This window comes from Camelus dromedarius, chromosome 34 (assembly GCF_036321535.1).
Source record: "Camelus dromedarius isolate mCamDro1 chromosome 34, mCamDro1.pat, whole genome shotgun sequence".
Taxonomy (NCBI): domain Eukaryota; kingdom Metazoa; phylum Chordata; class Mammalia; order Artiodactyla; family Camelidae; genus Camelus; species Camelus dromedarius.
The window spans coordinates 1,376,938-1,404,631 of record NC_087469.1 but is presented as its reverse complement, the minus strand read 5'-3'; the positions used below and the strand labels follow the sequence as shown (position 1 = coordinate 1,404,631).

The 27,694-nt window shown below is 37.9% G+C and overlaps 1 protein-coding gene across 3 annotated transcripts in view; it reads right to left on the bottom strand.

Moving 5' to 3' along the window:
- CUL5 (cullin 5) overlaps positions 1-27,694 on the bottom strand; it is an 81,735-nt gene that overhangs the window by 40,809 nt on the left and 13,232 nt on the right. Inside the window, exons 2-7 of one of the 3 annotated variants that reach the window (XM_010988976.3) lie at positions 24,267-24,376; positions 11,330-11,429; positions 5,503-5,679; positions 3,710-3,851; positions 2,182-2,327; positions 2,019-2,099 (exon numbers count right to left, since the gene is read on the bottom strand). In XM_010988976.3, the coding sequence (XP_010987278.1) occupies positions 2,019-2,099; positions 2,182-2,327; positions 3,710-3,851; positions 5,503-5,679; positions 11,330-11,429; positions 24,267-24,376 (756 nt within the window). Of the gene's footprint in view, positions 1-2,018; positions 2,100-2,181; positions 2,328-3,709; positions 3,852-4,475; positions 5,479-5,502; positions 5,680-11,329; positions 11,430-24,266; positions 24,377-27,694 lie in introns of those variants that run through there. The other 2 variants (XM_064482014.1, XM_064482015.1) reach the window with 2 other exon arrangements.

The window sequence follows — 27,694 nt, the reverse complement described above, 5'->3', positions numbered from 1 at the left end:
GATTAAAAATAAAAGCATAAAATCAAAACAAAATTAAAACAAACCATACAAACAGACCTCTTACGTCCTCAATAAAGTACAATTTTTTTGCAAGCATACTATATTGCACTTGTGGATTTTGTTGAAACAAAACAAAACCTTATCTTTAAACTGTAGAATCATTCAGCTTGGTGAGATGTTCATACCACTTGGTATCCGCGGAAGAGTAAATTCACATCTTCTATTTCAAGTTTTTCCCCAAATGTGTGTGTGTGTGTGCACGCGTGTTTTAAAGCAGAAAGGGAGACTGACCTGTTCTATACAAGTTTTCATGTGTATTAGTTTCTCTCTACCATTCTTACTCTTTTTCTTGCTCTCTTGTTCGCTCTTAGTTGGGCCTCTATAGTTGAACTTCCATAAGTTTAATATAAATATGATACAACTCAGCTGTGTAAACTAGAGTATAAGAATATAACCATACTTCTACCTTACAAAATTACAACATCCCCACCCAGGTTAGACACGCACTCCAATCAACTCAAAACACTCAATTCCTCAACTAACCTCATCCTTCTCCCTCACTACCAAGGTTTACTCTTAGACCTCATCTCTCTGTAGCAACACAATTCTCCCCAACCAAAACCTCAGGCACATTGTTGACTGAATTCTCTCTGATGTCTAGCCCCGCTCACACAATGCAACGTTCCACCCCTGGGAAGTCTTTGTCCCCGCCCTCTTTCTTTCCACTTCCATTGCTATACCCTGCCTGGTACTCCTAATACCTTCCTCAAATTATTGTAAAACCTTCCCACTTGCTATTCCAAGCCATTCCCCCTTCCAATTGATCGTTCATACAGTCACTAGATTAATGTTTCTCAGAGATAACTTTGAGCATGGCATAGTTGTTTAAAAAATATTCAATGGTCTTCCCTGCCTTCTGAATGAAGCTGAAGCCTGGTTTTAAACTTCTATAGAGAATTTCTATAAACAACACAAAATTTGCCCCCCTTTCTGGCCAATATCAAAGTTTATTTGAAAGAGGAAATAAACTGCACATAATAAAAAGCAAAACAAACAAAAAACAAGGGAAAAAAGATCCAACTCAGTCCAATTTCTGAATAAACATGACTATCAATCAAGATGAAAGAAGCTAAAAAAAAGTCAGAAGTTAAAAAAAAAAAAAATCCCATCCATAGCTGAAAAATGTCTGGTTTAGGCAAACTGGGAAGTTACTGCTTTGAATGTAAATTTAAATCTAGTTTGTAAGCTCCAAAGACTGAAAGAAACTGGAAGCAATACTGCTAGCTATATTTGAGCAATTTCTAAAACTCTATCCAAACTTGATTCTTACCTTCCTTACCAAAGCACACTAGAGTCATTCTCCACATAAAAGCAAACACCAGGATGGACACTGTAGCATGGCTACTACCTCTGATTTTTCTTTCTTTCTTTTTTTTTTTAAATGAGGAACCAAAAACAAATAACTATATAACAGACTGATGTTCTCTTATCAAATAATTGACATTTTATCTCATGACAAGAGGAAGTCTGAAAACATCGTCTCATAACAAAAAGAAGCATCCCCTAGCAGCAGCGGCGCGGTGCTCACTACTTCAGTGTCCGCAGCCACTAGTTTATAGAACACAATTACCATGAACAGCGAGAATCAACCGTTGTCTATTGGGAGCATATTTTACTTGCCACGTGAAAATCACTGCTACAGCTAACTTTAGATAATATGCACAAAACATAATAAAAGGGGACTGATTAAAAAATAAATGCATTAAATACAGAAAAGTCTAGAGCAGGAAGGGCAAATAGATTTTATGTTGCACATCAGCTCTGAAAAACAATGAGTTCTGAATCCAGTGCCTTCTGAAGCTGTGCTCTGCTCCCTGGGAGACAGCACCATGAACAGTCAGTAACGCTAGTCACAGAGGGAGAAAAGAGAGTAACGTTACCTGCGTCGTGCACCTGCCGCTCCTGGGCTACTACCCTGCAAAGAATCTCAAAGAATAAACAGCAACAAAATTACTTACCGCTTCAACCGAGTTACATTCTCGTCTTGTTTCTAAATAACGTAGTGCTCGTTTTTCTTCTTCTTTTAATTTAGCATCTGCCTGTCCAGAAGCAAAATAGCAGTCATTTTAAGAATATCAAGAAAACAGCTCGAATTATCACATATACTAAGTTCTGACTTACATATTTCATATAATTCTGTACACCATTTTGTTGTAAATATGAGGGTGCCTGTGTTCTATAAAATCTCTCTGTTGAATCCAAGTATGCCTTCTCAAAATTGTCCCTATAAATTTGAAGCTTATCCTCTGGATTAGAACAAAGGTTAACTGAAAAACAGAAAATAAAATTTACTCTAATTATGATTCAAATCAGTACTTTGAGTACAATAAATAAAAACATATACTGAGGAGTCATTATGCTCAAGAAATTGTGACGATGCTCAAGAGAACATAAAGCCATATAAGATAAAATCTGTCTCCATAAGAAACTTAAAAAGATAATAGAACAAAACAGTAAAGTGACAAAAAGCACAGATAACAAAAACTATTTTATTTCAGAATAGGAAAGAGACTAACTTCTAACTGGATGATCAAGAAACCATTCATAGAAAAGATGGGATCTGAATTGAGTCTTAAAGAACAAACCAGGATTTACACCGATTAGTAAAGTAAGTAAATATTCAGAAGCAGAAAAACACAACATCAAATCGAAGCACAATGACTGGTTGTCTGTCGGGACTGTAAGGTTAATAGAAGATAAGGCAGAGTGGTAATTAGGAGTGGTTACGGAGAACCTCAGCTCTCTGGCTAAGTAACCTGAATTTAGCATGGCATACCATCAAATGGGCAAGAAAAATACCACTCATATAGTACTTAAAAATTAATCTTGTGAACGGTAAATGACTTAAGTGATAGCAATAAGATCACTATAAGAAGACTTTTTGAGAAGTCTAGAAGTAGAATTAAAAGAAGTCTAAACTGGGGGGAGTTGGAATAAAAAAGAATAAATGTCAAGGACAAGGCTAATGAAAATCCAGACTCGATACCTAAAGAAATACAAGGGCAATGCAGAAAGCAAGTGAAAGACAGCTAAAGGTTCATTCTTACTGACAACTATTTCGCGCCGGGCATTCTATGTTCAATAAAGATACAGGGTGAAGAACACGGAAGTATTAGGACAGGGAGGCACAGGTGCTATGAAGCACCTAACCTCATCCGGGAACTAGGAAAGGCCTCCAGGAGGAAACAGGACGAGGATGAGTTGGAAGATTAAAGGGAAGGGAAGAGTATTCTAGTCAGAGGAAGCAGCACATCTGCCTGAATGAGCAAACGAGAACATCACTGTCAGACACTGAAAAGTTTGGAGAGGAACGAACACCCGGAATTAATTTATGTCCTAAAAACATAAGTACAAAAACCAGTCACCTTTTATAAGCTATAGATTCAAATCTACATTTCTCTAATTTAGATCACAAAAAGATTCACGAGCCAAGAAATGAGTGAGATGGAGAAAATAAGTATTAACCACGCGAATATGGATTTTTATAGGTTCCATTTAAGGAGACTACCCTCTGTGTCCTCTTACAAGCACGTGGCACTAGAGGTACATGTGACTACATGCTAGTGAACATAGCTTTGATAGTACTACTCGATAATTCCCTTAGAATTTCCATGAAAAGGAAATCTGATCATAAAAGTTCAGAACATACCATAGGATTCTCTTACTCCAATGACAAGCTGAGAATCAAAAGCTTCTCCTAATCTCTCAGCATGTACCAGCTTCATTGCACTATCTTGAAGTCGGTTTTTTATATTTGAAAAGATTGACTCATTCCATGTATCAAGCATGAGCTAGGAAAAAAGAACAACATATGCAATCATTTCAGTCAATAATATACCAAGTGCCACATATAAACACACAAAATTTTAAGTACAAACACTTGAAAAAGAAATAAAATTCTTAGACCCACATTCACTTGAGTACTGTAGGAAAGCGGCACATTTAAATCTAGTTAATAATAGGTGGGAAATAACAGTAAAGAGTCAAACGTAACTGGATTTGAATTCCAGCTCTGTTACTTATTTACCTGCTTTCTCATCTGTAAAACAGTGAAAATAACAGTACAAATTTCAAGTGGCTGTTGTAAAAATTAAGTATGGTAATACAGGAGGGAGGGTATAGCTCAGTGGTAGAGTGTACACCTAGCATGCACAAGGTCTAGGGTTCAATTCCCAGTACCTCTGTTTAAAAAAATAAACAAATAAAGAAACCTAAAATTATCTCCCCCCATTAAAAAATAATATGGTCATACATGGAAAATGTTACTTCCCCTACAGTTCCAAGGCTGAATTTCAGAAATACTGATAAGTGTTTGGCATGCTCAGAAGCGTGTCTGTACGAACATACGATAAATGTGAAAAGGACCAACTGAAAATATGTTTGACACTGAATTTAAAAAGAATATACAAATCCACCTTACAGATGTTCTGTTTAAATGATGGAAGTGGCATACACAAGTCCATGGGTATGCTGTCAGCATTAGCACAGATTTACAGCTGGGAAGGGCCGACAAAGTCCCGGCCACTACTGAAGGCCTGAGTTGGTTGCTAGAACCATCACAGCAACTAGTCAGTTGTTGCAAGTTCAAACGTCATTTTTTTACTTTTCAAATCTGTGGCTCCATTTGATTCTCACAAGCTGAAATACATACATATATATGACAGATATATACATATGGTGAACGAGGACAGCAAGGCGGGGCCGCTGGCTGCAAGGCTGAAAGGGAAATCTGGGACTCTTCCATTTCAGAGCTGAGTTCTCTCCATCAATTCACGAGCTGTTATTGGGCACAGAGCTTTTAACTAGAAACTGTGCACAATATGACAATAAGCACAGTACATACCGAGTTTGTAGTAAGTAGAATCAAGTAAAAACTTATAAAGGTGACAGCAGTTTAGCCACAATTAAGCACAAAAATACCAGAAGGTAACCTAATAAAGGAATGATTTTTTTGAACAGAAAAAAATAATTTAATTTACAAAGTAAAAGTACAAAGAAAGAATAAGGAAATAAAATACTAAAAACTAGGAAAAGGAACAGGGTGGGTATAGCTCAATGACAGAGCACATGCTTAGCTTGCACAAGCATTCATGAGGTCCTGGGTTCAATCCCCAATACCTCTATTTAAAAAATTAAAATTAAATTCAAAAATTTAAAAATAAACCTTAAAAAAAACTATGAAAAGGAGAAAGTCAGAAGGAAAAGCAAAGGAGGTGATGTATGAAGACACAGATCCACAGCTTCAGACCAGATGAAAGATGAAAGAACTGAAGCTAAAAGTGGACGAAAGAAAATTAATGTTACTCAATAAAATTCAGCAAGAGCTGAAAAGGACTTCACATGTGAAATAGAAAAACACACTCCAGTGTAAATTACTTCTGAAAGTCTTCAACTCACCCTATTTCTGAAGAATATTAGAGAAAAATGGGAAAACTGACTTACCTTTCGAACAATACTGTCTTCTACGTTTGATTTTTTATTGCTGCCCTGTTTACCCATTAAAGTGATCTCTAGTTGACAAAAAGGCTTCGGTAAAATATCACACTGTGTAAAGAATTTTCGCCATTCAACAATATAAGCTTTTAGCAAAGCTGTATCATCTTGATGGCTCAGTACTCGCTGAAAAAAAGAATCATATCAATTTAAAATAAATGCAGGTGCTTTAAAAAAATAACAATACATTCATGCCATAAATTTAAAACATTTTCTTTACTATATAATCCATATTATATCCAAAAGAAATCAAAACACAGGTATCTATCCAAGAGAAATTAAAACATTTTCACACAGACTTGTTGCAACGAACATTTCACAGTATATACACAGCGACTCCTGTTGTACACCTGAAACTGAAAAAATGTTACTATGTCAATTATACTTCAGTTTAAAAAAATCCTATATACTTCAGCTATTACCTTCTTATCCTCTCCACTTTCTGGCTCCCCCTCCCCACCAAACCCTAAGTAACCACTAATCTATTTTTTGTGTCTATATATTTGCCTATTCTGAGCTCTCATATGAAAGGAATTACACAATAAGCAGACTTTTATGACTGACATCTTTCACATGGCAATAGTGTTTTCAGGGCTCGTCCAAGTTGTAGCATACATCAGTACTTTATTCCTTTTTATTGCTAAATACTATTTCCTGGATATACCACATTTGGTTATCTGTTCACTGATGAACATTTGGGTTGTTTCCACCTTTTGGCTATCATGAACAATGCTGCTATAAATACCTACGTACAAAAACAAACATTCCAAAAAAAATTGTGCACATTCACCAGAAAAAAAGAGGGGATTCAAATAAAATCAGAAATGAAAGAGGAGACATTACAACTGATACCACAGATACACAAAAGGATCATTAAGAGACTACTGCAAACAATTAAACACCAACAAATTTGACAACACATAAGAAATGGATAAACTCCTAGAAACATACAATCTACCAGGGCTGAGCAGTGAAGAAAAAGAAAATTTGAACAGACCAATTACTGGTAAGTTATCGAGACTGAATTTGTAACAAAAAATTCCCCCCAAAAACACAAGTCCAGGATCAGATGGCTTTAATGGTGAGTTTTACAAACATTTAAAGAAGAATGCCAATCCTTCTCAAACTCCTCCAAAAAAACAGAAGAGGAGGGAACACTTCCAAACTCATTTTATATGGCTAGCATTACCCTGATACCAAAATCAGACAAGGACGCCACAAGAAAAGAAAATCACAAGCCAGTATCTCTGATGAATGTAGCTGCAAAAATCCTGAACAAAATTCTACAAGCCAAATTCTACAGCACATTAAAGGATCGTTACACCATGATCAAGTGGGATTTACTTCAGGGATGCAAGGATGGGTCAACATTCACAAATTAATCAATGTGATACATCACAGTAACAAAATGAATGAAAATTATATGATCATCTCAATAGATGCAGAAAAAGCATTTGACAAAACACAACATCCATTTATGATAAAAAGTCTGAACAAATACAGGGGGAATGTACCTCAACATAGCCAAGGCCATATATGACAAGCCCACAACTAATATCATATTCAATGGTGAAAGCTGGAAGTTTTTCTTCTAAGATCAAGAACAAGACAAGGATGCCTCCTCTCACAACTCCTATTCAACACAATACCAGAAGTCTTGTCCAGAGCAATTAGGCAGGAAAAAGAAACAAAAGACACCCAAATTGGAAAGGAAAAACAAAACCGTCACTATTCGCAGATGATATGATATTATATATAGAAAACACAAAAGACGCCACCAAAAAATAATAAATTAAGTAAAGTGGCAGGATAGAAAATCATTATACAAAAATCTGTTCAGTTTCTACACTCTAATAACAAACTATCAAAAAGAGAAATTAGGGGAAAAAGTCCTGTTTAAAATTGCATCAAAAAGAATAAAATACCTAAGAATAAATTTAACTAAGGAGGTTAAAGACCTACACTGAAACAATGATGCAAGAAACTGAGTGAGACACAAATAAGTGAAAAGATATTCATGCTCATAGATTGGAAGAATTAATATTGTTAAAAGGTCCATACTACCCAAAGTAGGATGGATTCAGTACAACCTCTATCAAAATTTCAGTTAACATTTTCCACAGAAATGGAACCAAGAATCCTAAAATTTGTGTGGAACCACAAAAGACCCCGAATAGTCAAAGCAGTCTTGAGAACTAAGAACAAAGCTGGATGCATCAAGCTCCCTGATTACAAACTATATTACAAAGCTAGTAATCAAAACAGTATGGTACTGGCACAGAAACAGAATATTGATAAATGGAAGAAAATACAAAGTCCAGAAATAAACCCACACGTATCTGGCCAATTCGTTTATGACAGAGCAGTCAAAACTGCAAGAATATATCACCTCACCCCTGTTAAAATGGCTTATTATCAAAAAGACAATAAATAACGAGTATTGATGAGGATGTTGAGAAGAGGAAACCCTTGTGCACTGTTGGTAGGATGTAAACTGGTGCAGCCACTATGGAAAACAGCATGGGGATTTCTCAAAAAAATTAAAAATAGAACTACCATATTTTCCAGCAATTCCACTTCTGGGTATCTATCCAAAACAAACAACACTAATTCAAAAAGATATACGTGCCCCCATATGCACTTCAGCATTATCTCCAATAGCCAAGACATGGAAACAACCTAATGTCCATCAATGGATGAACTGATAAAGAAAATGTGGTACACAGACATAACAGAATATCATTCAGCCATAAAAGAGAATAAAATCTTGCCATTTGTGACACCATGGATGGATTGCGAGAGCATTATGTTTAGTGAAGTAAGTCAGACAAAGACAAATATCTTATGATTTCACTTATATGCAGAATCAAAAACAAAGCAAAAGACAAAACAAAAACAAAAACAAAAACCCCAAAACAAAAAAAAAACAACCCCAAGCTCATAGGTACTGAGAATAGATTAGTGGTTGCCAGGCAGGAGACTGGGGAGGAGCAGGGCAAACTGGGTGAGATGGGTCAAAAGGTACAAACTCCAAGTTTATAAAAATAAATTAGTCTCAGGGATGTAATGTACAGCATAGTGATTGCAGTTAATAATACTGTAGTACATATTTGAAAGCTGCTGAGAGTAAATCTTAAAAGCTCTCATCACAGGAAAAATATTAGAAACTACATATGGTGACAAATGTGAACTAGACTTATTGTGGTGATCATTTTGCAATATATACAAATATCGAATCATTATGTTGTACACCTGAAACTAGTATACTGTTAGGTGTCAATTATACCCAAAACAAAAGTTGTTCACAAATGTTCATAGTAGCATTATTCAAAATAAACAGAAAGTAGTAACAACCCAATGTCCATCAATGACAAATTCGTTAACAAAATACAGCATAGCCATACGATGGAATATTATGCAGCCATAAAAAAGGAATGAAATACTGCTAAATGCTACAACATAAATGAACCTTGGAAACATTATGACAAGTGAAAGAAGCCAGTCATAAAAGGCCATATATTGTATGATTCCATTTATAGGAAATGTCCAGAATAAACAAATCCAGAGGGACAGAAAGCAGGTAAGCGTTTGCTAAGGTGGGAAGGAGTGGGGAGGAGGGGTGATCATTGGGAGGTAACTACTAAATGGGTACAGAGTTTCTATTTGGGTTATGAAAATGTTCTAGAATTAGTGGGTGATGATTGTACAACTTTGTGAATATACTAAAACACACTTTTTAAAAGGTAAATTTTCTGGTATGCAAATTACATCTCTCTCTCTTTTTTTTTAACCTAATCTATTTTTCCACTGCTGGACTTAAGGCTGGTCCTCTGACTGCCTCTGACCAACAGAATGCAGCAGATGAGACATGCGAGACTTCTGAGCCAAGACCTGAAGAGGTCTGGCGAGATCCCACTACTACCTCAAAGCCTGGCTTCCTTGAGCATGAGAAACCACGTGAGGGGGAAAAGCCCCAGAAGCAAGCCAGTACCAAACATGAGGAACATGAAAAAAAGCTCTCTTAGACCACCCGTCCCTGCACAGCCACCACCTTACTGCCACGTTAATAAGTTCAGATGAAATCAGTGAGTCTAGCCCAAACTGCTAAGCCACAGAACTACGTGCAAATAAAGAGTTATGTTAACCTTAAAAAGGAAAGAAAACATCAGAATTAATAACTTCCCAAACATTGCACATTTACTTATACTTTCCTTTTTTGTCATTTTATATAATGCTGTAATAAACATTTCAATGCATACTGCCTGCCCTCTTTAGGAGATGTGGTCCTTCCTAACAAGGTAATTTCAATTAGTTTCATAATTGACTAGTAAAATAACTCACAAAGCTTGATTTTCTCAACAGTTTTTAAATGTTTTAAGTTACATACTCACATCTGGCACTGCCAGTTCTGCAATCTAACTGCTCTAACTTAGTGGCACTAAATCCCATCCTCAAGTTCTGGCTGAGGTCTACATTCCAAACCTCCCCCTGGACTGTGGTACAGTGAAACCCTTAAGACATTTTGTTTTCTAGTGTGAAGTATATTTCTAAATATCTGTTAACAATATCTAAGATGATTCTTTATGAGCCCATTTCCAGAAATTGAACGGTAATGCTCTATCAGTTTGAAATAATGTAATTTATCTTCACCAAAAATCACAAACGGATAAGCTGATATGCTTTCCAATGCAAGCAGAAACTGTTTTCCTAAATCAGTTCTAGAAAAATACATTTTGATTAAATTGTGATAGTGAAACATTAATTTTTCTAAGCAAACCTGACAATAATTTATCTTCATTAAAAGATAATGTCCTATAAAACTCTAATTTTTAAAAAAAAATCATTGATCAAGATGGCAGAATTAATGGTGTCATCAATAAAATATTTCATTTCATAATATATAACATGATATCGTTCTTATTTCATCATGGTAGTGACTACTAGCAGAATTAAATATATACTAATCATATATTCAATTAAGTCATATATAGAAAAAATTCATTTTTAATATCCAACTGCTAACACTTTAATATTTGATAAGATTTCTAACAGACTTTTAGTGCTAGAACATTAGAACATTAGTGTTGTACAATTCTAGCTCTCTAGTTTTCAAACTTCATTTTATAGCAAAGAAGGTAATCTCATGTCCTTAGGTGGTAAAGGATGCATCAGTGGTGTCACAGTTGATCTGAAACAATACTTTACCTCTGCATTAATTTTTCCCAAAAGAAAGGTTTTAACAAAGATAAAACAAAACTACCTCTTGCATAATTGACCTAAGGCCTAAATGAGCTTTGTCTTCATTTCAATAATATTAAACGTGTATACATATCATCAACTCAAAGAGTGCTGAATTTCAGCTCAGTAGCAGCAATGCAAGGGACAGATGAAGGATTACAGTTGGAGAAGCAGCTGGAATTAAAGAAAATGACTGTCAGCTTGAGAAGAGGTATTAACTGTGAGGAAAAAATAGATTTATGTGGACTGAAATGTGGCCAAAAACTAACGGTGGTGGGGATTTCTAAAGAATGTACAGAAACCGGAATTCTTTATAGCATCTTTTAATTGAGGATAATAATATATTCTTTTGAAAGAAATGTCACTGAGGAGAGGGAAAACAAGTAACAATCATCTCATTAAAGAATCTATTTAGCAAGTGTATCAAAAGTCAATGCGATATTTTAAAATTACTTCAGGAAGTCCTACGTTTAAAATCAGAAAATATATTCTCTGAGCAAAGCCTTAAAAATAAACAATGTACAGATGCAACACTTACTGCCTGTGCTTGCTTAATAAACTCAAGAATATCTTCTTTTAAAGCCTGATGAATTTTTGCTGGGCCTTTATCATCCCAGAGACAGACTGCGTGTACATCCCTGTGAAAACAAAGCAGGTGAGCAAACATCAACACTGGAACAAGGACAAAGGCAAAACTCACACCGAGCTCCCACGGGCCACGTGAGGCCAGGATGAGAGTGCTGGCGTCCACGCCTACGAGCCCGGCGTTCTTTGTAAGCTGCCTCACACATGTTTGTTTCTGTTTATTTTGTCATTGTTTTCCTTAAATTGTTGCAGCTTACTGATTAAATTTTTAATTATAGAAACATCTCCCAATCAGACTCCCAAAGTTAACTACTATTAATATCTTCTTGGGCAAAGACAAGTAAAAATCCTTTAATACATAAACAATATGTGTATTCTTTTTTTAAAAAATGAATAATTTAAATCCCACTACAGCAAAACTCCTAGTTTCCTCCATATAATTGATCACATTACACATCAATTACCACTGTGTCTCCTTTATTTACCATAAACAGAAATATATTTAATATTAATACACGGTCACAGAGTTCATTTTCTAATTACTTCATTGTAGAGCAGGGAAACATAACAAAATGATAGTCTTATACTGGGGATTCTTTTTTTCAAAAAATGTTCCCCAGTGACTCATTCAGTACTTTCTAGAGCCCCTACCATAAAAAAAAAAATTAAAAATAAAATTGAAAAGCCACAAAAAACATCTCTAGAATTGTAACATAACACTGGTCAAACAGATTTTTTTATATTCAGATTCTTAGGCACATAATTATAACCCGAAGTTCTGCCTGCATATTAATTTGAATTTGCTTTTGTCATCTGTTAAATTCAGCTTAATAGTCGTATCTGGCCCAGTGCCTAAGATGTAGTAAGCACACAAATATTTGTTACATAACAACATAATAGGTAACATCTGACTGCTTACACTACACGCCAGATACTATTCTGAACTGTTTTAACTCGCCAAACCTTCACAGCAACGCTGAAGTAGTACTATTTCTACTATCATTTTACAGATGGGGAAACTGAGGCAAAGAAAGGCTAAGTAATATTCCCAAGATTACATAGCCAGTCTGTGGTGAACCCAGACAGTCAGGCTCCAGAACCCACACTAAACCATTTCCCTTAACTTACTCTTGCACCCCTCCCACCCTTCCAACTGTAGCCAAAGTGATCTTCATAAAACCCAAATTACGTCTTATTTCTCTGTACTGAAAATCCTCCAGTGGTTTCCCACTGCTCTTTGAATAAAGTACAAAATGGTTAAGTGACCCCTGTAATAGCTCTGCAATCTCACCTCACGGCTAAAGGAATCCAGAGTCTAAAAGAAGAAACTGATATAAAAATAGATTGATTATATTTCAATATGTTTACAATTACTACGTATATAAACACAAGATAGCTTAGGAACAAACGGAGAAGGTGCGGGTGGAAGTGAGAGGTCGAGTTAAAAAGGGAGGACTCCCTGGAAGAGCTGATTCCAAAGCTTCTCTCGAAGAACTAGCAGGATTTTTCCAGGCAAAGGTGTAAGAAAGCGGGGAAGGATATTTTATGAAGAAGTCACAATATGAATAAATAATTGTAGATCACTATGGTGTTTTTTGCAGTGAACTATTAACAAATCAGTGTGGCATCGTGTTAAGTGGGAAGTGATAAGCAAGAAACTTAACAAAGTAACCCTTTTTTTTTTTTAACCCCTACATCCAATTATAGTCCTACAGTATCCATCACCTAAATGTCTCTCCAACTTGGACACTTCCATCCATCACCAGCAACAGTCAAAATCACGACCATCTCTTACTGGGCTTACTATAACACAAACTAGCATGTACTGACTGCTTACTATGTGCCAAACGCTTTACTGAGTCATGCATTACTTTAGGTCTTTGGAAAAGAACATGGGATCAGACATGCAAGAGATTTACTGAGGGTGATGCCTGTGAGAGAAAATGGGAAGTGAGGTACAGGAAGCCGGGCAAGAGATAAGCCCACAATGCTGGTCTGGTTCCATAGGGAAGAGAAAGAAGAAGGTCGGGTAGCAACAGTCCTAAGATGGCAGTGCAGTTCTAAGAAAGTTTGGTAAAGCTGTTGGAGAGTTTTGGAGCAAAAATCACCAATCAGAGAAGTCCCATGCCTTCCCCCCCCCCCCCCCGCCCCAATCAGGAGTCCCTGCCGACTCAAACCACTGTGAGGAACAGTCAGAAGGGCTCAAACGTGAGGAGCCTCTTAAGTCAAGAGGGAATGGTGGGGAGCTGGGTACCCAAGAAAGAGTCAAACTTGTGATCAACACATCTTCTCCAGCTCCCTTTCCGCAACGTCCAGGTGCTCCCATGTGCCGTTACATCAGGGAAGAATATTCTCAATGTACTCTTTCTTATTCAAAATACAATACGTTTCACCACCACACAACAGACCCTGTCAAGTCTCCAGGTCGATTTTCATACACATTTTGAGGAATACATTGTAACAAACTTGAGGAATGTATTCTGACAATACTCTCAAAACCCTCTATTTTCCTCCCTCTAATCCTTCTCTCTTCCAACACTTCTCAGACGAAACCAAGCCTGGATGTCTTTTTTTCCCCCAAGTTTTACAACATACTATAAGGGTTTCTGAATGTTACAGAAATTATATAAATAATAATTTTAAAAATTATTCAAATGTAGGTAGTGGGATTGAATCTAGGACCTTGTGCGTGCTAAGCATGTGCTTTAACCACTGAGCTATACCTACTGCCTCCATAATTTTTTCACTCAACATGTTTCTGATATTTACCCATATACATGCATGTAGTTCTGGTTCACGTACTTTATGTTATAGCAAATGGCACTTCAACATAAAAAGGAAGGAGTAATGGGTGAGCAATAAATATCTGAAATTAAGTATGAATGAAGAGGAACACACTCTCTTGGAATATGTAACCAAAGTGATTTTAAAAGGGACATGCTGTAGGGGAAATTCTTTTTAAATACTTCACTATATTACAAAAATCAAGGAGTTGGGAAGTAGGAGAATAATGAAGTAAAAACTCTTCAAAGGTTTCAAGGGGACAGACATAAGGAATGAGCAACGAAGTAAGGGGTAAGAAGTATCCCAAAGGTTTCAACTTCCTTAGGTTAGTAAGGAAGCAAAAGAAATAGTGTGACCTTGGTGCAAAAAATAGGTATTTTGCTTTTGATTAATAGTAACACCATACACTTCTGATTGAGCGTGAAACACAGTAAAGTAACCACTAATGGAAGTGAACTTTCAGATTAACAAAAATAAGGAAAAGGCAAAACAAGGAAACAATAGTATTTAATAAGTGACAAATTACAGAAGCAATAAAAAGAGTATCAGTTATAATATTAAATCGAACTAAATAATTTATCCCATTAGAAGAAAATACGCTTTTCAAAAGGAGAGATATTATGATTCCACTTACATGTGGAATTGAGAACAGGCAAATTCATAGGAACAGAAAGTAGAATGAAGGCTCCCAGCTGCTGGCAGGAGGGGCACTGGGAGTTAATTGTTTAGTGGGTACAGATCTTCTGCTTGGGATGATAAAGTCATTGTGAAAATGGACACTGCTGATGTTTGCACAACATTATGAATGTATTCAATGCCACAGAATCATATACTTTAAAAAGTGGCTAAAACAGTAAATTTTACATAATGTATACTTTACCAAAAAATTTTAATGCCAAAAAAAAAAGTGTGTCTTAAGAGATACAAGGCAAGTATAAACTAAAAAAAAAGCAGGGTGGCAACATTTGTATCATCCAAAGAAGAATTTAAACTTAAAAGGACTAAAGAGAGGAAACATTGTTTAAAGATAAAAAGCATTATTTATTAAGATGTGTCCATCTATTTATACCAAAAATATACATCTCAAAATATAAAACAAAAAGAATAAGAAATGTAAAAACTGGATACAAATACACTGTAATACTTTAAAACATCCTTGTATCAGGAAGCACTCAGCTGAAAACATTAACGTCAATCAACAATGGCCTAATCAGGTTCTTTTTCTTATGTAACAAGAAGTCTGGAGAAAGGCACTGGCTGAGGTCTGCTTAGAGACTCACCAGGATCTCTCTCTCTTCACTCTGTCATTTTAGCATGTTAGTCTGTGGCTGGTCTAAGGGGAAAGGGAGGAGAGTGTCACTTAGTTTAATTCATCTGGAAAGCAAAACCTTTCTGAGAAGCCCACCATAGACCTATTTGCCAGGATTATGTCACATGGCCACCTTAGTGGTAAGGAAGGCCAAAGAAGTATTAAATTATCTAGCCTCTGTAGTGGTAGGAGCACAAGGCGGAGAGAACCAGGAATGCATATGGCTTAGCTAATCAACACTGTCAGAAAATCTCTCAACATTGAAAAATCTGGGAAAAAAAAATTAAAAGACACAGAAGAATTGAAAAATACAATTAATGGCTATGATTAATTAGGCAGAGATTCTTTCAAATCACAAAAAGATAATTTTTTCCTAAGAGCACGTGCATACATACAAAATTTTTAAAATCTAATTTTATAGGCTATTTCTCTGGTTATAATCCACAAATAAATAAATAAATGATAAAAACTTCAATATCTAGAAATTTAAGTTCCTAGATAATGCATGCATTAAAGAAAAAGTAAAAAGAAAAATTACTATCAATCAAGAAAGAAAGAAAAAAGAAAAACACTTCATACCACAAAAACCTATGGTGACAATAAAAGCAGTACTAAGGAAAAAAATGTATAGTTTGAATGCTTTCATTGTAAAGAAAAATATTAAAAAGACTTTAAAAACTAAGGGTTCAATAACAGAACTAAGAAACCAGACAAAGAACAAAATAAAATCAAAGAAATCAGAAGACATTAATATGGAAGCAAATTATAAATATGACAATGAACAAAAACGGAATATTATTCTTTCCCAAAAACTAATTTTTACCTTTGTTCTTTTCTCTATTCACAATTATTTTGTATTTCATTAATTCTGTCTTTTGTCTTTCCTTTTTGTCTTTCCTTCCTTCTACCTTCTTCAAGTTTAGTTTGCTGTTTTTTTCATTTCTTGAAAGAAAAACTTAAACCACTCACTTCTAGCTTTTTTTTTTTTTTGTCTAATATATGCATCAAAGGCTATAAACTCCTTTGCAATTAAGCACTGCATAGCTGGATCCAACAAGTTCTGATATACCAAAGTAATTTTTATAGCTCAATTATGTGAAAAGTTTGATAAAATGAATCAACTCCTTAATACCCATATTAAAGAAAACTACGTAGGATTAGGGATAAAAAATGAGATGTTAACCACATACATCATGTAAGCCTACTACCTACAATTCTATGGCAACAAATTTCTAAACCTGGAAGAAATGGAATAAAATGTGAAAAGACACCTTTTCTCATTCCCAATTTTAAACGAAATGCTTCCAGCTATCATTACAGGCATGTCTGCTGCTAGCATACTCACAGATCACCTTTATCAGATTAACAAACAATATTTTTATTTTTCTATTTTATTTTGGAAAGCTTATCTCTATGTTTTTTTCTTCATCTATTATGATCAATTTCTGATATGATTTTGTCTTTTTCTATTTGTTTTCTGAATTCAATTTTCATTTCATTTCCTCCTATTTTTGTTGATTTCTCTCCTTAGTTTTTGAATTTTCAGCTCGTTTGTTTGACAAGCAGCCCCACATGGCTGTGTGAAGGTACTGAGCTCAGCAGAGTATTCTGTTCGTGTTCTTCTGCTTCATAGCTGGTTTCCGTGGAACAATTTTTATCAGCGAAAATATTTTAATTTGTTCTTTTTTGTAGTTTTGGATGGATGATGTCTACTTTTTTCTATGTATATTTATCTCATGGTCAGGATTCCTAGTTCAAGAGCACCTCGCTCAGTTTAGTTTAGTAAAGCTCAATCTCTTTAATGGCCAATGTTGGTAACAGTAGAAGAAGGGGTACCTATTTTATTTCTGCAGGATCCTTCAGTCTTCTAAATCCTTACTTGTCTGAAAGTATGTCCATTTTGCCTTAAATATGATTAAAAACTTGACTAGGTATAAAATACTAAGTTCAAATTAATTCCCCTTTAGATATTTAAAGAAAAATTTATCAACCTCCTGCATCCAATTTGGCCAATGAAAAGAGGGCAGAGAGGCTATTTTGCTTGAAAGGTAACTGATTTTTTTTCTCTGCAAGAATTAGGATTCTTTATCCTTGGAATTCTGAAATGCCTTAAGGACATGTACAGGCATGTACATGAACATGTACAGCACTTCCAATACGAAGATCTGTAGGGCTGGGTAGGAAGGTACACGATTCCAGCCCTGGGAAACTTTCTTCTTATCCTTTGGGACTACATCCTCTCCTCTACACTTACGTCCTCTCCTTCTGGAACCTCTCTTAAGTCTACGTTAGCCCAATTCTAGAGCTATGCTCTGTATGTCTTAATTTTTATTTGATTTTCCGTACTTTGCTCTATATTAAGGGAGAACTCTGGTTTTATTTTTCAAATCAGTAATTTGATCTTTTAAATTTATTTAACTCATTTTTTCATTTGAAAGATCTCTTTGACTCTTCCATTTTCAAAATAGTCTTCTTTCATTTTATTCCTAATGATATATGCTAGCATGTTTTTTGATTTACCTTCTAAACCTTGCATCATTTATTTCCTCTGGGGTACAGCCACTAAGGTGGCCCTCAATGATCCCTGTCTTCTGGCTGGAATTCATATCTATGTACAGTTCCCTCCTACAGTGTACAGGCATTTATCTGTGTGATCAGTAGCATACAACAGAAGTGATAGCCTGTCACTTTCAAAATTATGTTATAAAACACCATGACTTCTGTCCTGGAAGCACTCTCTCTCGCTCTGGGGAAAGCAAGCTGCCACACGGTAAACAGCTTTACGGACAGTTCTACACAGTGAGGAACTGAGCAGCTAGGGAAGAACCAAGGCCTGCCAACAACAATCGTGTGGGTAAGCTTTGAAGATCATTCACTCCTAGCTGAATACAGGCCTAGGTCTTCTGCCTAGAGCCTGACTCAACCTCATGAGAGACTCTGGGCTAGATCCGCCCAATTAAGATGCTACCAGATGCCCGCCCCTCAGGAACAGCACAGACACTGTGTGTGTGTGTTATTTCAAGCTCCAAGTTTTAGGGTGATTTGTTGTGCAGCAATAGACAACTAACAGAGATACAATAAAGAAGGTAGGGGACTGCTGCAATCATTCAGCCAAGACTGTGGGGAAAAGAAGTGGGATGGAAAGAAATTCAAGACATATTAAATAAAAACCTGTGAAACCTAATCATCAGTTGGACATGAAGGAGCACAAAAAACAGGAGGTTGACGGTAGCCTCCAGATTTTCGGTTGAGACTGTAACAGATTTTCATCATTCTAAATCTGAAGTATTTGTGGAACTTAAGGGACAGACACATGCAGGGAACCACAGGCCACGTGGGTACAGAACTTTGGAGAATAACCCGGATTCCTTATAAAGATATGAGATCTCAGGTAAAAGAACAAGGAAAAAAATGGAACTCTGGAGGAAACCAGTAATTAAGGGGCACAAAAGGACGTGTCAGCTAAGATGACAGAGCCGAGGCAGACAAGAGATGAGAGAAAAAACAGGAGAAAGTGTTGTCACAAAAACCAACTTAGGAACAAGAAAAACATTAGAAAAATTATTTATAGTAAAGATGAATTTTCTTAGAAATAGAGTCTCATGGTGGAGTTGGGGGGACCAGTTCTGTGGTAGAGCTCATGCTTAGCATGCACGAGGTCCTGGGTTCAATTTCCAGTACCTCCGTTAATTAATTAAATAAGTAAATAAATAAATTAAAAATTTTAAAGTAAAAATTCATTTTTAAAAAGTCTCATACATTGAAAATAATTCATTATTTAATTTTGACCTCAATTTTACAAATCAGAGTCAAACCAAACAATATATATCTAAAGGAGCAGTTCTCAACTGAGGGACTCACTGCCTCCTCAGGACACTGGATATGATGAGGAGTGGAGAAGGGAGGACACACAGTTTATGAGGGTGAAGGCCAGAGGTGATAAACATCCCACAACATGCACAACACCCAAAGTGCCAACAGCACCCGGACTGAGAAACAGTGATACAGGTTACGGGAAAATGGGGGCAAACAACCAACGTAGTTTAATACCAATACAGCATTTTTAGTACTGCAGATTTAGAAAGATATAAACAAGCTAAATGTTATTAGTTAACATGACTAAATAGGTTAAAATTTAGAAAGCTTTTAACTAATGTAGGTTTTACAATTTTGGTGAAAGCATGATAGGACACACAAGAATCCTTTAACCTAAAGGGATTTATGTGCTGAGCAGCCTTCGGTAACTCTAAGGAGATCAAGGATTTTTAAAAAACGACGTGCTGAGGCTACTAACTGGATCAAATACAAGGTTACTGACTTTCTGCTTGGAAGTAACTTCAAGCAGGAAACAACACCACACTACGCTCCTTTTCCCACTCAGGAATCTGCACAGAAGCAGCATTATTCTAGATAACAGATTATATAATCAACACAAATTGACAAAACCAAAACCAAAACCAAAATCAAAACCAAAACCCCCACAACATTCAACATATTAGTCATAAAATATGTTTAATCAAATAACTTAAGAAAAATATATGTATACATGAATGCTATAAAGTTTCAAAAAGGTCTCAGTTGCTTCTTACTGAACTCAAAAGGCAGAATCATGGATATACGTCAATTACTATCACACAGTAAGTTCTACATTGTTTAGGATTAGACCCTCCTTATGTGATAAAGAGAAAAAATGAGCACAACAGCCTAATGTGTGTAGATTATTCATTCACACATCTACAACTCACTGACACAGTCTCTCCCTAGCGCACACGCCAACAAACATTACAGCAGGGCTGAAACTACCACGCCTACAAGACATGGCTGCAAGGCTGGTGGCCCTTGGCTGGCACATGGGAATTTGGATTTTGTGAGGGTTCTCACCATTTCCTGATCAGAACGGCTCGCTGTGTCTCAACTGTTTATGTAAAGTATCTGATTTATGCTGAACACTTGCTTTTTGTCTGGGAGTCTGGGATTTTGGTTCATGTCAGGCAGAAGCTGCCTATATGACCAGCTCCCTCAGTAAAAGCCCTGGACCCTGACTCTTTAAGGAGCATCCCTGGCAGACAGCATTTCACACGTGTTGTCACGATCAGGTGCTGGAGGACTCAAGTGGATGTGCTCCAACGGGAGAGGGCACTCGGAACATTGTGCCTGGTTCCCCCTGGACTTTCCCACGTGCACCTTTGTTGCATTTTGCCTTGTATCCTTCACTGTGATAAATGGCAGCCATGAATACAGCTATATGCCGAGTCCTGAGTCTTCCTAGCAATCACCTGGGGGGTGGTCCTCAGACCACTGACGTGGTTGGTGTCAGAAGTGGGATTTATTAAACATGGTGAAAGCACTGTCTGAGAAAAGGAAAGATGAAGTTGCATGATGAAACTTTGCTGCTTGCGTGCTTATGAGCTCACCCACCGTGTGAACCAGCAGCTGAGGTGCTATCTGCTGCAAGAGGTGAGAGCTACCTATGAAATTTGACAATGATAGCTCTAACCTCAGTAGGGCTGGCTCATTCAGCCCCCTAGCTGTTTCTGGCCATGTTGATCCGAGTGAGAGAAGGAAAAGCACAGCATGGGTGACGACTTTGGGTTTTGTTCTCGCCTCCAAGTAGGAGGAGAAAAGGCCTGAAGTTGTCAAAGGTAAACTCTGGGTGGACCAAAATGTGAAAATGTTTGGTCTATCCTCTAAGCACGAGGAATTAACAGTTCTATTAGATCTCAGAGCTGAAGACAGCTTCAGATAACCAAGGGGAAGGAGACCACTCCAGCTGTTTCTCTAGCCTGACTACTGCTGCTGCAGGCCCTCCAACGCCTCTTACATGCCAGTCAGGATCTCCCAGCAACTGTAATGTTAATACTGGAAATGCTAAATTCATTGCTGAGAGTTTGAACAAATTTGTAATGAGAAAAAAAGGGGTAGGGGATGTTTAAAAGATGGCTTTGTACTTTGTGGCTACTGCATCTGAAAGTATGATAAATAAAGATATAAAATATTATATGCTTGCACTTTCATACATACTAGAGGGAACGTTATCAATCAGGAAAAGTTGCAAAATAAAAACTTAGTGAGACACAACTTCCTTGCTTTTTACTGCTGGTAAAGGGATTGGAATTTAAACTGTTTGAGCATTGGAAACAGAACAAACCTCCATAATGGATGTCATTTATTATTATTTTTAACCTATTGGCATCTCTGAGAAAAGGGAAGCAACATGAAAATAAAGGAAATTTCCAGACAGAAATACACTTCTGCAGTATTAAAAAGCAGTTTTTAGTTGCTACTGAGCTCTTGTGAAATTGGACGTTGACTCTGAAAAGCTGATGATTTTCCAGCCTGATGTGCATATTTTTGAGTGGATTAATTTGTTCTCTAAGATTGACAAGTTAAAAAGGGTTTAGAAAAGTCTTGCTTGTCACCTGGACTTAGAACATGACTGTGTCGTCTGCAGTACCTTGGTTATGCTACCGCTTAACTAAAGTCATTGGCTTTTTTGGAATCCTGAATTCACAAATCCTGATTGCTTGGATCTGACTCAGCAGACACCTGACACTGTCTGATATTGGGCTATCTAAACCTCAACACGAGCTGTGCTGAACTAAAGCAGGCTCATGCTCAGTGAGTAGGACTCTGCCTTGGGGACTGTTGAAGATTTAAGACATCCTCTGTGAAGCCACAGACTGATGACATCATGGATTCTGGTTAGACCACCTGAACCACTTGCAGATGCCCAAAGAACAGGGCTCCTTCTCCGCCGGGGCCATCTGCAATCAAGCTGCTGATGGGCTCTGCACCAGGTATTCAGACCTGAAGTGCGTTACTAACTTGTGGTTACTACCAAAAGCTGCAGCTTGGGAGAGTACACTCTACTTGCTCCTTGCAGACCGGATTCATGGCTCAGGGATGTCTCACTGCCATGGGCTTGTGTCCAGCTCTCAGGATTAGTTGTAGTTTTCAACAGTGGGTTAATAACCTGATTTTATTTCCCTCACCTTCACCTAACCCATCCTCGCACACACACCTTAGTAAGGCAACTTCATTATTAAACACAGCCGTCTCCAGAAAGGAATTAAATCTTTTCTAGGCTGCTCACTGGGTAAACGATCAGGACAAAAGGGGTGGGAGGTAATGTAAACTTATTTTGAAATTTTTTGAAAATTTGGGATTTCAATATGTTTTTCTAGTTAAGTTGTACAAAAATGTTTTTCTGTAAAAATGTTTTTATTCCTCTTTCAGGTCTGGATTGGGAAAAAAATGAAAAGATTTCATTAATGAATGGGGCACACTGATTTCATAGGGACAAAAAATAAAACCCAGTATCTAGTGAGGCACATGGGAGGAGGACGTCAATGATTTTTGTTTTTCCTAAGTATTCTTGAAAGTCTTCCCTTCTGCCTGAGGGAAAACTCCTGTTGTCGGCTTTCTACACTGTTGTGAGCGCTTTGAATTCAAACGGAATGCTGAGCTTCCAATCACGCCTAACAGTGCTCTGAGGCAGTGAGCAGGCCCAACCCCTACATCGTTCACAAAGGAGACCTCTAAGTGGCATCGACACCACGAGGCAAATGAAATGGCGTCATGGACACAGTGTGAACTAACCACCTTCGTCCATCTGAAAAGAAGGCCTGAACCGAATTTACTGGACTGGATTTGAGAACTCTATAGAGCAAGAGGCCCCGTGGGAGGAGGACACACTGAGGGCCTTGTCAACCTACACTGCCTGACGCGTGTCCGTCTTTCCTGGAGTGCCCTAGCAACTGCAGACTCTTTGTTTCCGGGGTACCGTGCGGCTCCTCTGAAACTGCATTGTTTTGTGTGTGTGCCCTGACCATCATGACACTGCTTCAACCCTGGAAAATTCTCAGGTCTAATTCAACTTTGTGGCCAGAGTTGCAGTTTGCCTCAATTGATGCCTCAGGCCATGCAGAAAAGGTTCATACAGAAACGGAAGGAGAAAGCTACCTGTTTTTGTGAGGTAAACCTCATGGTTGGCGGGATTTATTTTAACTAGCTAAATCTAGGCCCTCTAAAAGGTATAACAAGTTGGTCTTGCCTTGCTGCACATAGGGGTGGGGGTGGGGGAGCGTCCTACTGGTACTAGTGTTGCTGTAAAGACATTCTGGCCAAAGGCCCAAAGTTATTAACACAGCAGAGCTGAGACTGTATTCCTTAGAAAAGCCTGCTTGGCCTTGGCTGGCATCTGAGAACTTGAACATTCAACAGTTTCCTACAGTGATATAAAGCTTTCCTGAAATGATAAGAATGGCTCACTGTGCCTAAACCGTTTGTACAAACAATATGATTTACCCTGAACACCTGCTCTTTCTGAGAGTCTGGAATTTTGGTACATGCCAGGCAAAGGCTGCCTCTATGACCAGCCCCCAGGAAAAACCCTGGGTACTGAATCTCCAGTGAGCCTCCCTGACAGACAACAAATCACATACGCTGTCAGTCTCATTGCTGGGGATTAAATGTGTCCTGTGTGACCCCACTGGGAGGGCACTCTTGGAAATCTGCGCCTGCTCTTCCCCACACTTGGCCCCACATGCCTTTCCCTTTGGTAGTTTTGCTTTGTATTCTTTTGCGTAATAAATCACAGCTGTGAGCCCGACTTTACGTTTAGCTCTGAGTCCTCCTAGCAAATCACTGAACCTAGAGGTGGTCTTAGGGACCCCCAACACAACCAGTAAAAATTTCAAACAGGTAAACAGACTCATCTGGAGCCAGTATTCCATGTGATTACGGTCACCACATTTCCTTAATGTTAGTAAAAAATCAGAATGAATGGATTACTTACGAAAATAGATCAAACCACTGCTGTTTCGTAACAGACTCCTGGCGTAAAAGCTTCAAAACAATTGGACGCATGAAATCCCATTTGTCTTCAAACTGAAGAGAACCTTTATTCTTGAAAAAAAAAAAAAAAGAATAGTTTAACTTAAATGCAGTTAAGTCAGAAGTGTCTGTTATTTTTATCTCAAGAGACATCTAGAGAAATTTGAAAGAATCAATTTTCCATAATAGAGTCCCTAAAAACTAAATCTGGTACCAAGGAATCACAGGAAGCAACCATAAAAGAAAAAAAAAATCAGCTGTATGTGTGGAAAGTTTGGCCTTGCTCACTGACTAGGTCTGGCCTTTGCCCTTGGCTCAGAGTAGGTAGTACCTCTTCGCCCTTGGAATGTTCTATCTGATAAGAGAGTCTTTGTTTGCCTGGGGACCTTGGGTCATACTGGATAATCTAGCAGTGGGATTTAAAGAGGGGGCTAGCAAACCATACAGTCAGGGTGGGGGGCGGCCAATCTAGAAACACCAACAATGTGGCTTAAGGTAGGGGGGTTGGGTCAACCAATCTGGAGCCTGAGATTACCCACAGGAGCAATGAGTACACGACGAGGCCTTAATAAAAATTCTGGACACCAAAGGCTGGATGAGCTCCCCTGGCTGACAGTACTTACACGTCCTGTCACTTAAGGAGGGAAGGAGAGAAACGCGACCTGACAGCACCAGAGAGGATGAGAAAAGTGCGGAGTCTGACCCTCCCAGACGCTGCTTCTTCCTTTAGCAGATCCTCATCTGCATCCTTTCCCTTAACAAACCATAACCATGAGCAGAGCAGCTTTCAGCAAGATCTATGAGTGTTTCTAAAGAATTTCAGTGAATCTCAGGGTGGCTTTGGGACCCCCCCAAACTCGCAGCTCGTGTCAGAAGTAAGGGTGGTCTCGTGTTTAGAGTCTGTGCCCTCTACTCCTCACAAACAATAGATAGAATATCCATATAAACTCTGAAAATTAAGGCAGGAAAACACCTGAAAGACACCTTTCTCACTTTATAATGCTAACAAACTCTGATACCAAATTGGTGAGAAGAGAACAAGAAATGGCAACTCGAGACCAATCTAACAGGAAAACACAGATGCAAAGTCTTAAATAAATATTAATAAATTAAACAAGTGACATATCCTCACGAGGGGAGGGTAGAGCTCAGTGGCAGAGTGCCTGCCTAGCATGCACAAGGTCCTGGGTTCAATTCCCAGTTCTCCACTAAGGGAAAAAATAAAATAAAAATAAAGTAAAAATAAAACAAACAAACAAAACACACACACACAAAAACACCTCATAATCATGCATGTTTATTCCAGGAATGTGAATTTGATATTAAGAAAAAAAATCAATTCATTATTAGAGACCCCACATATGTTAGTCATGAGTACTGTTCCTTTTCAAGTTTACTGATCAAAGCAATACATTTCAACGAAAGTCATTACTTTTCTAACACTGCAGCAGCAAATACTTCTATGAATCTCATTATTATTTTTTACTATACAGTTGTTGAGAATGTTGCTTGCTTGTATCAAATTAAGACTGTGTACTGAATGGAATCTTCAAACTCCCTGAAATTGTAATCTAGAAGCAGTTTCTAAACATACGGTCTGATAAGAACCTACATCAGAGTCGCCTAAGGTGGTGGTTACAGATATACTTATAAAACCTACCTCAGACCTGCTGGATCAGAACCCTTGACGTGAGTTCAGAACCTAAACGTTTATCAAATTCATGAGAAAACTACGTAAAAATGTTGCAGGGTCTATGACGCTAGAAAGGTTAAGGACCACTGACTAACACTGTGAAAGCAAATGGTACTTCCTGCAGCTACAGACACGGCTGATTTTAAAAGTCACTGTACTGTCCTGCCCCAGGTGCCCACTTTTATCACAAAGTTCTCTTATCATAAGAACCCACCAGAGATTCTCCCTCAAAATTCAGCACTGGGGTTAGCTGTGCTTCTCCCCTCAACAACTGGTTTGTTTTCACCTAATGAACTTGAGTGATTCCTGTAGGTAACTCTGCTCTCCTTAGTACTGGCTAATGAGAAACTCAGTCAGATTTGCCGTTCTCTGGTATGTACTCTGAGTACTACCCTTACGGCCAGCTTCACATTTTCCACTGTTATTATTTTCCTATAACCATCATTTCTTTATTTACTCTTCCCTCTGAGGAAAGGGTGTGCAAGTAAACAAATACGGAAGAATCACAGGAAGAGCATGCAAATCTTTTCTTGACTATGACATGGAGAATCCTAATACCCTCTTAAGAGGATACTCGATCAAGACAACTTTCCTGGCAACTTATAAAATTAAATACAGTGTAAGTCCTGCAATTAAAAATCAAAATAGTACAAAGGGATTAGAATAAACAGGTATCTGAGGAACCACTCACTAGGCTCTGAACGCAGCTGTGGCAAAGTGACAGTCAGCACTGTCTCCTACTTGATGAAACACACAATGTTAACTCCAGGAGCATTTTCCTCTAACACTCAGTTAAAGGAGAAATTAAATAACTGAATCTTCCCATGAAGGTTTTACAACAGATTCCAGAAACGATGCTCAAGCAGCTCTTTGACCTACCCTCTGTTAAACTGAAGAGCGTATTGTTAAATCGTAACTAAGCAGCAAGGACACCAAACCTACCGTCTACAAGACAGAATGTCTTACTGATAAGTGAAGACACCTTCAAACTATGAACCTTGATTCATGTTCCCGTGGCTCACTGACGGCCACCTAACCTTTCCTGGTGTGCCACAAAGTCTCTCTGCTTTCATTCTCTCATTATCGCTCAGAGTAACAAGCAGGCTATGTAACTTACCAACTGCTGTTAAGTCTAGCATGATCACACTCACCGGCTCTTCTTCACTAACAGGATGTCAACGTTCGCCATACCCCTGCCCCTCTAGCCTTCCCTTCTTACGCACAACTAATTCCCTCAGAAGCACTCTTCTCAAACACAGATGGCCACGGGGAAGCCAATGGGAGGCTGGCCATGGGGGGTGATGGGGGAGAGTATTCCAGGCAGAGGAAGCAGTCACTGCAAAGACCCCAAGGCAGAAGCATGTCTGATGTACTCAAGGTAGAGCAAAGTAAGGACAGGAGAGAGATATGAGGTCAGGGAAGCAACAGAGAGTTAGATCTTGTTATAAGGGCCTTGAAGGCCATCATAAAAAATTATAAGTGAGATGGGGAACCATTAAAAGATTCTGAGCAGATGTGACATGATCTGACTTGTGTTTTTAAATCTCCCTGATTGCTAGATTGAGAATATATTATAAGGAGCGAGTGTTAAAGCTGAGTGTAGGGTCAGGAGGCAAGGTTAGAAGTAACGGTGACATGGACCAGGGTGGTAGCAGTGGACGTAGTGAGTAGTTGGATTTTACATGTTTTAAAGGTAC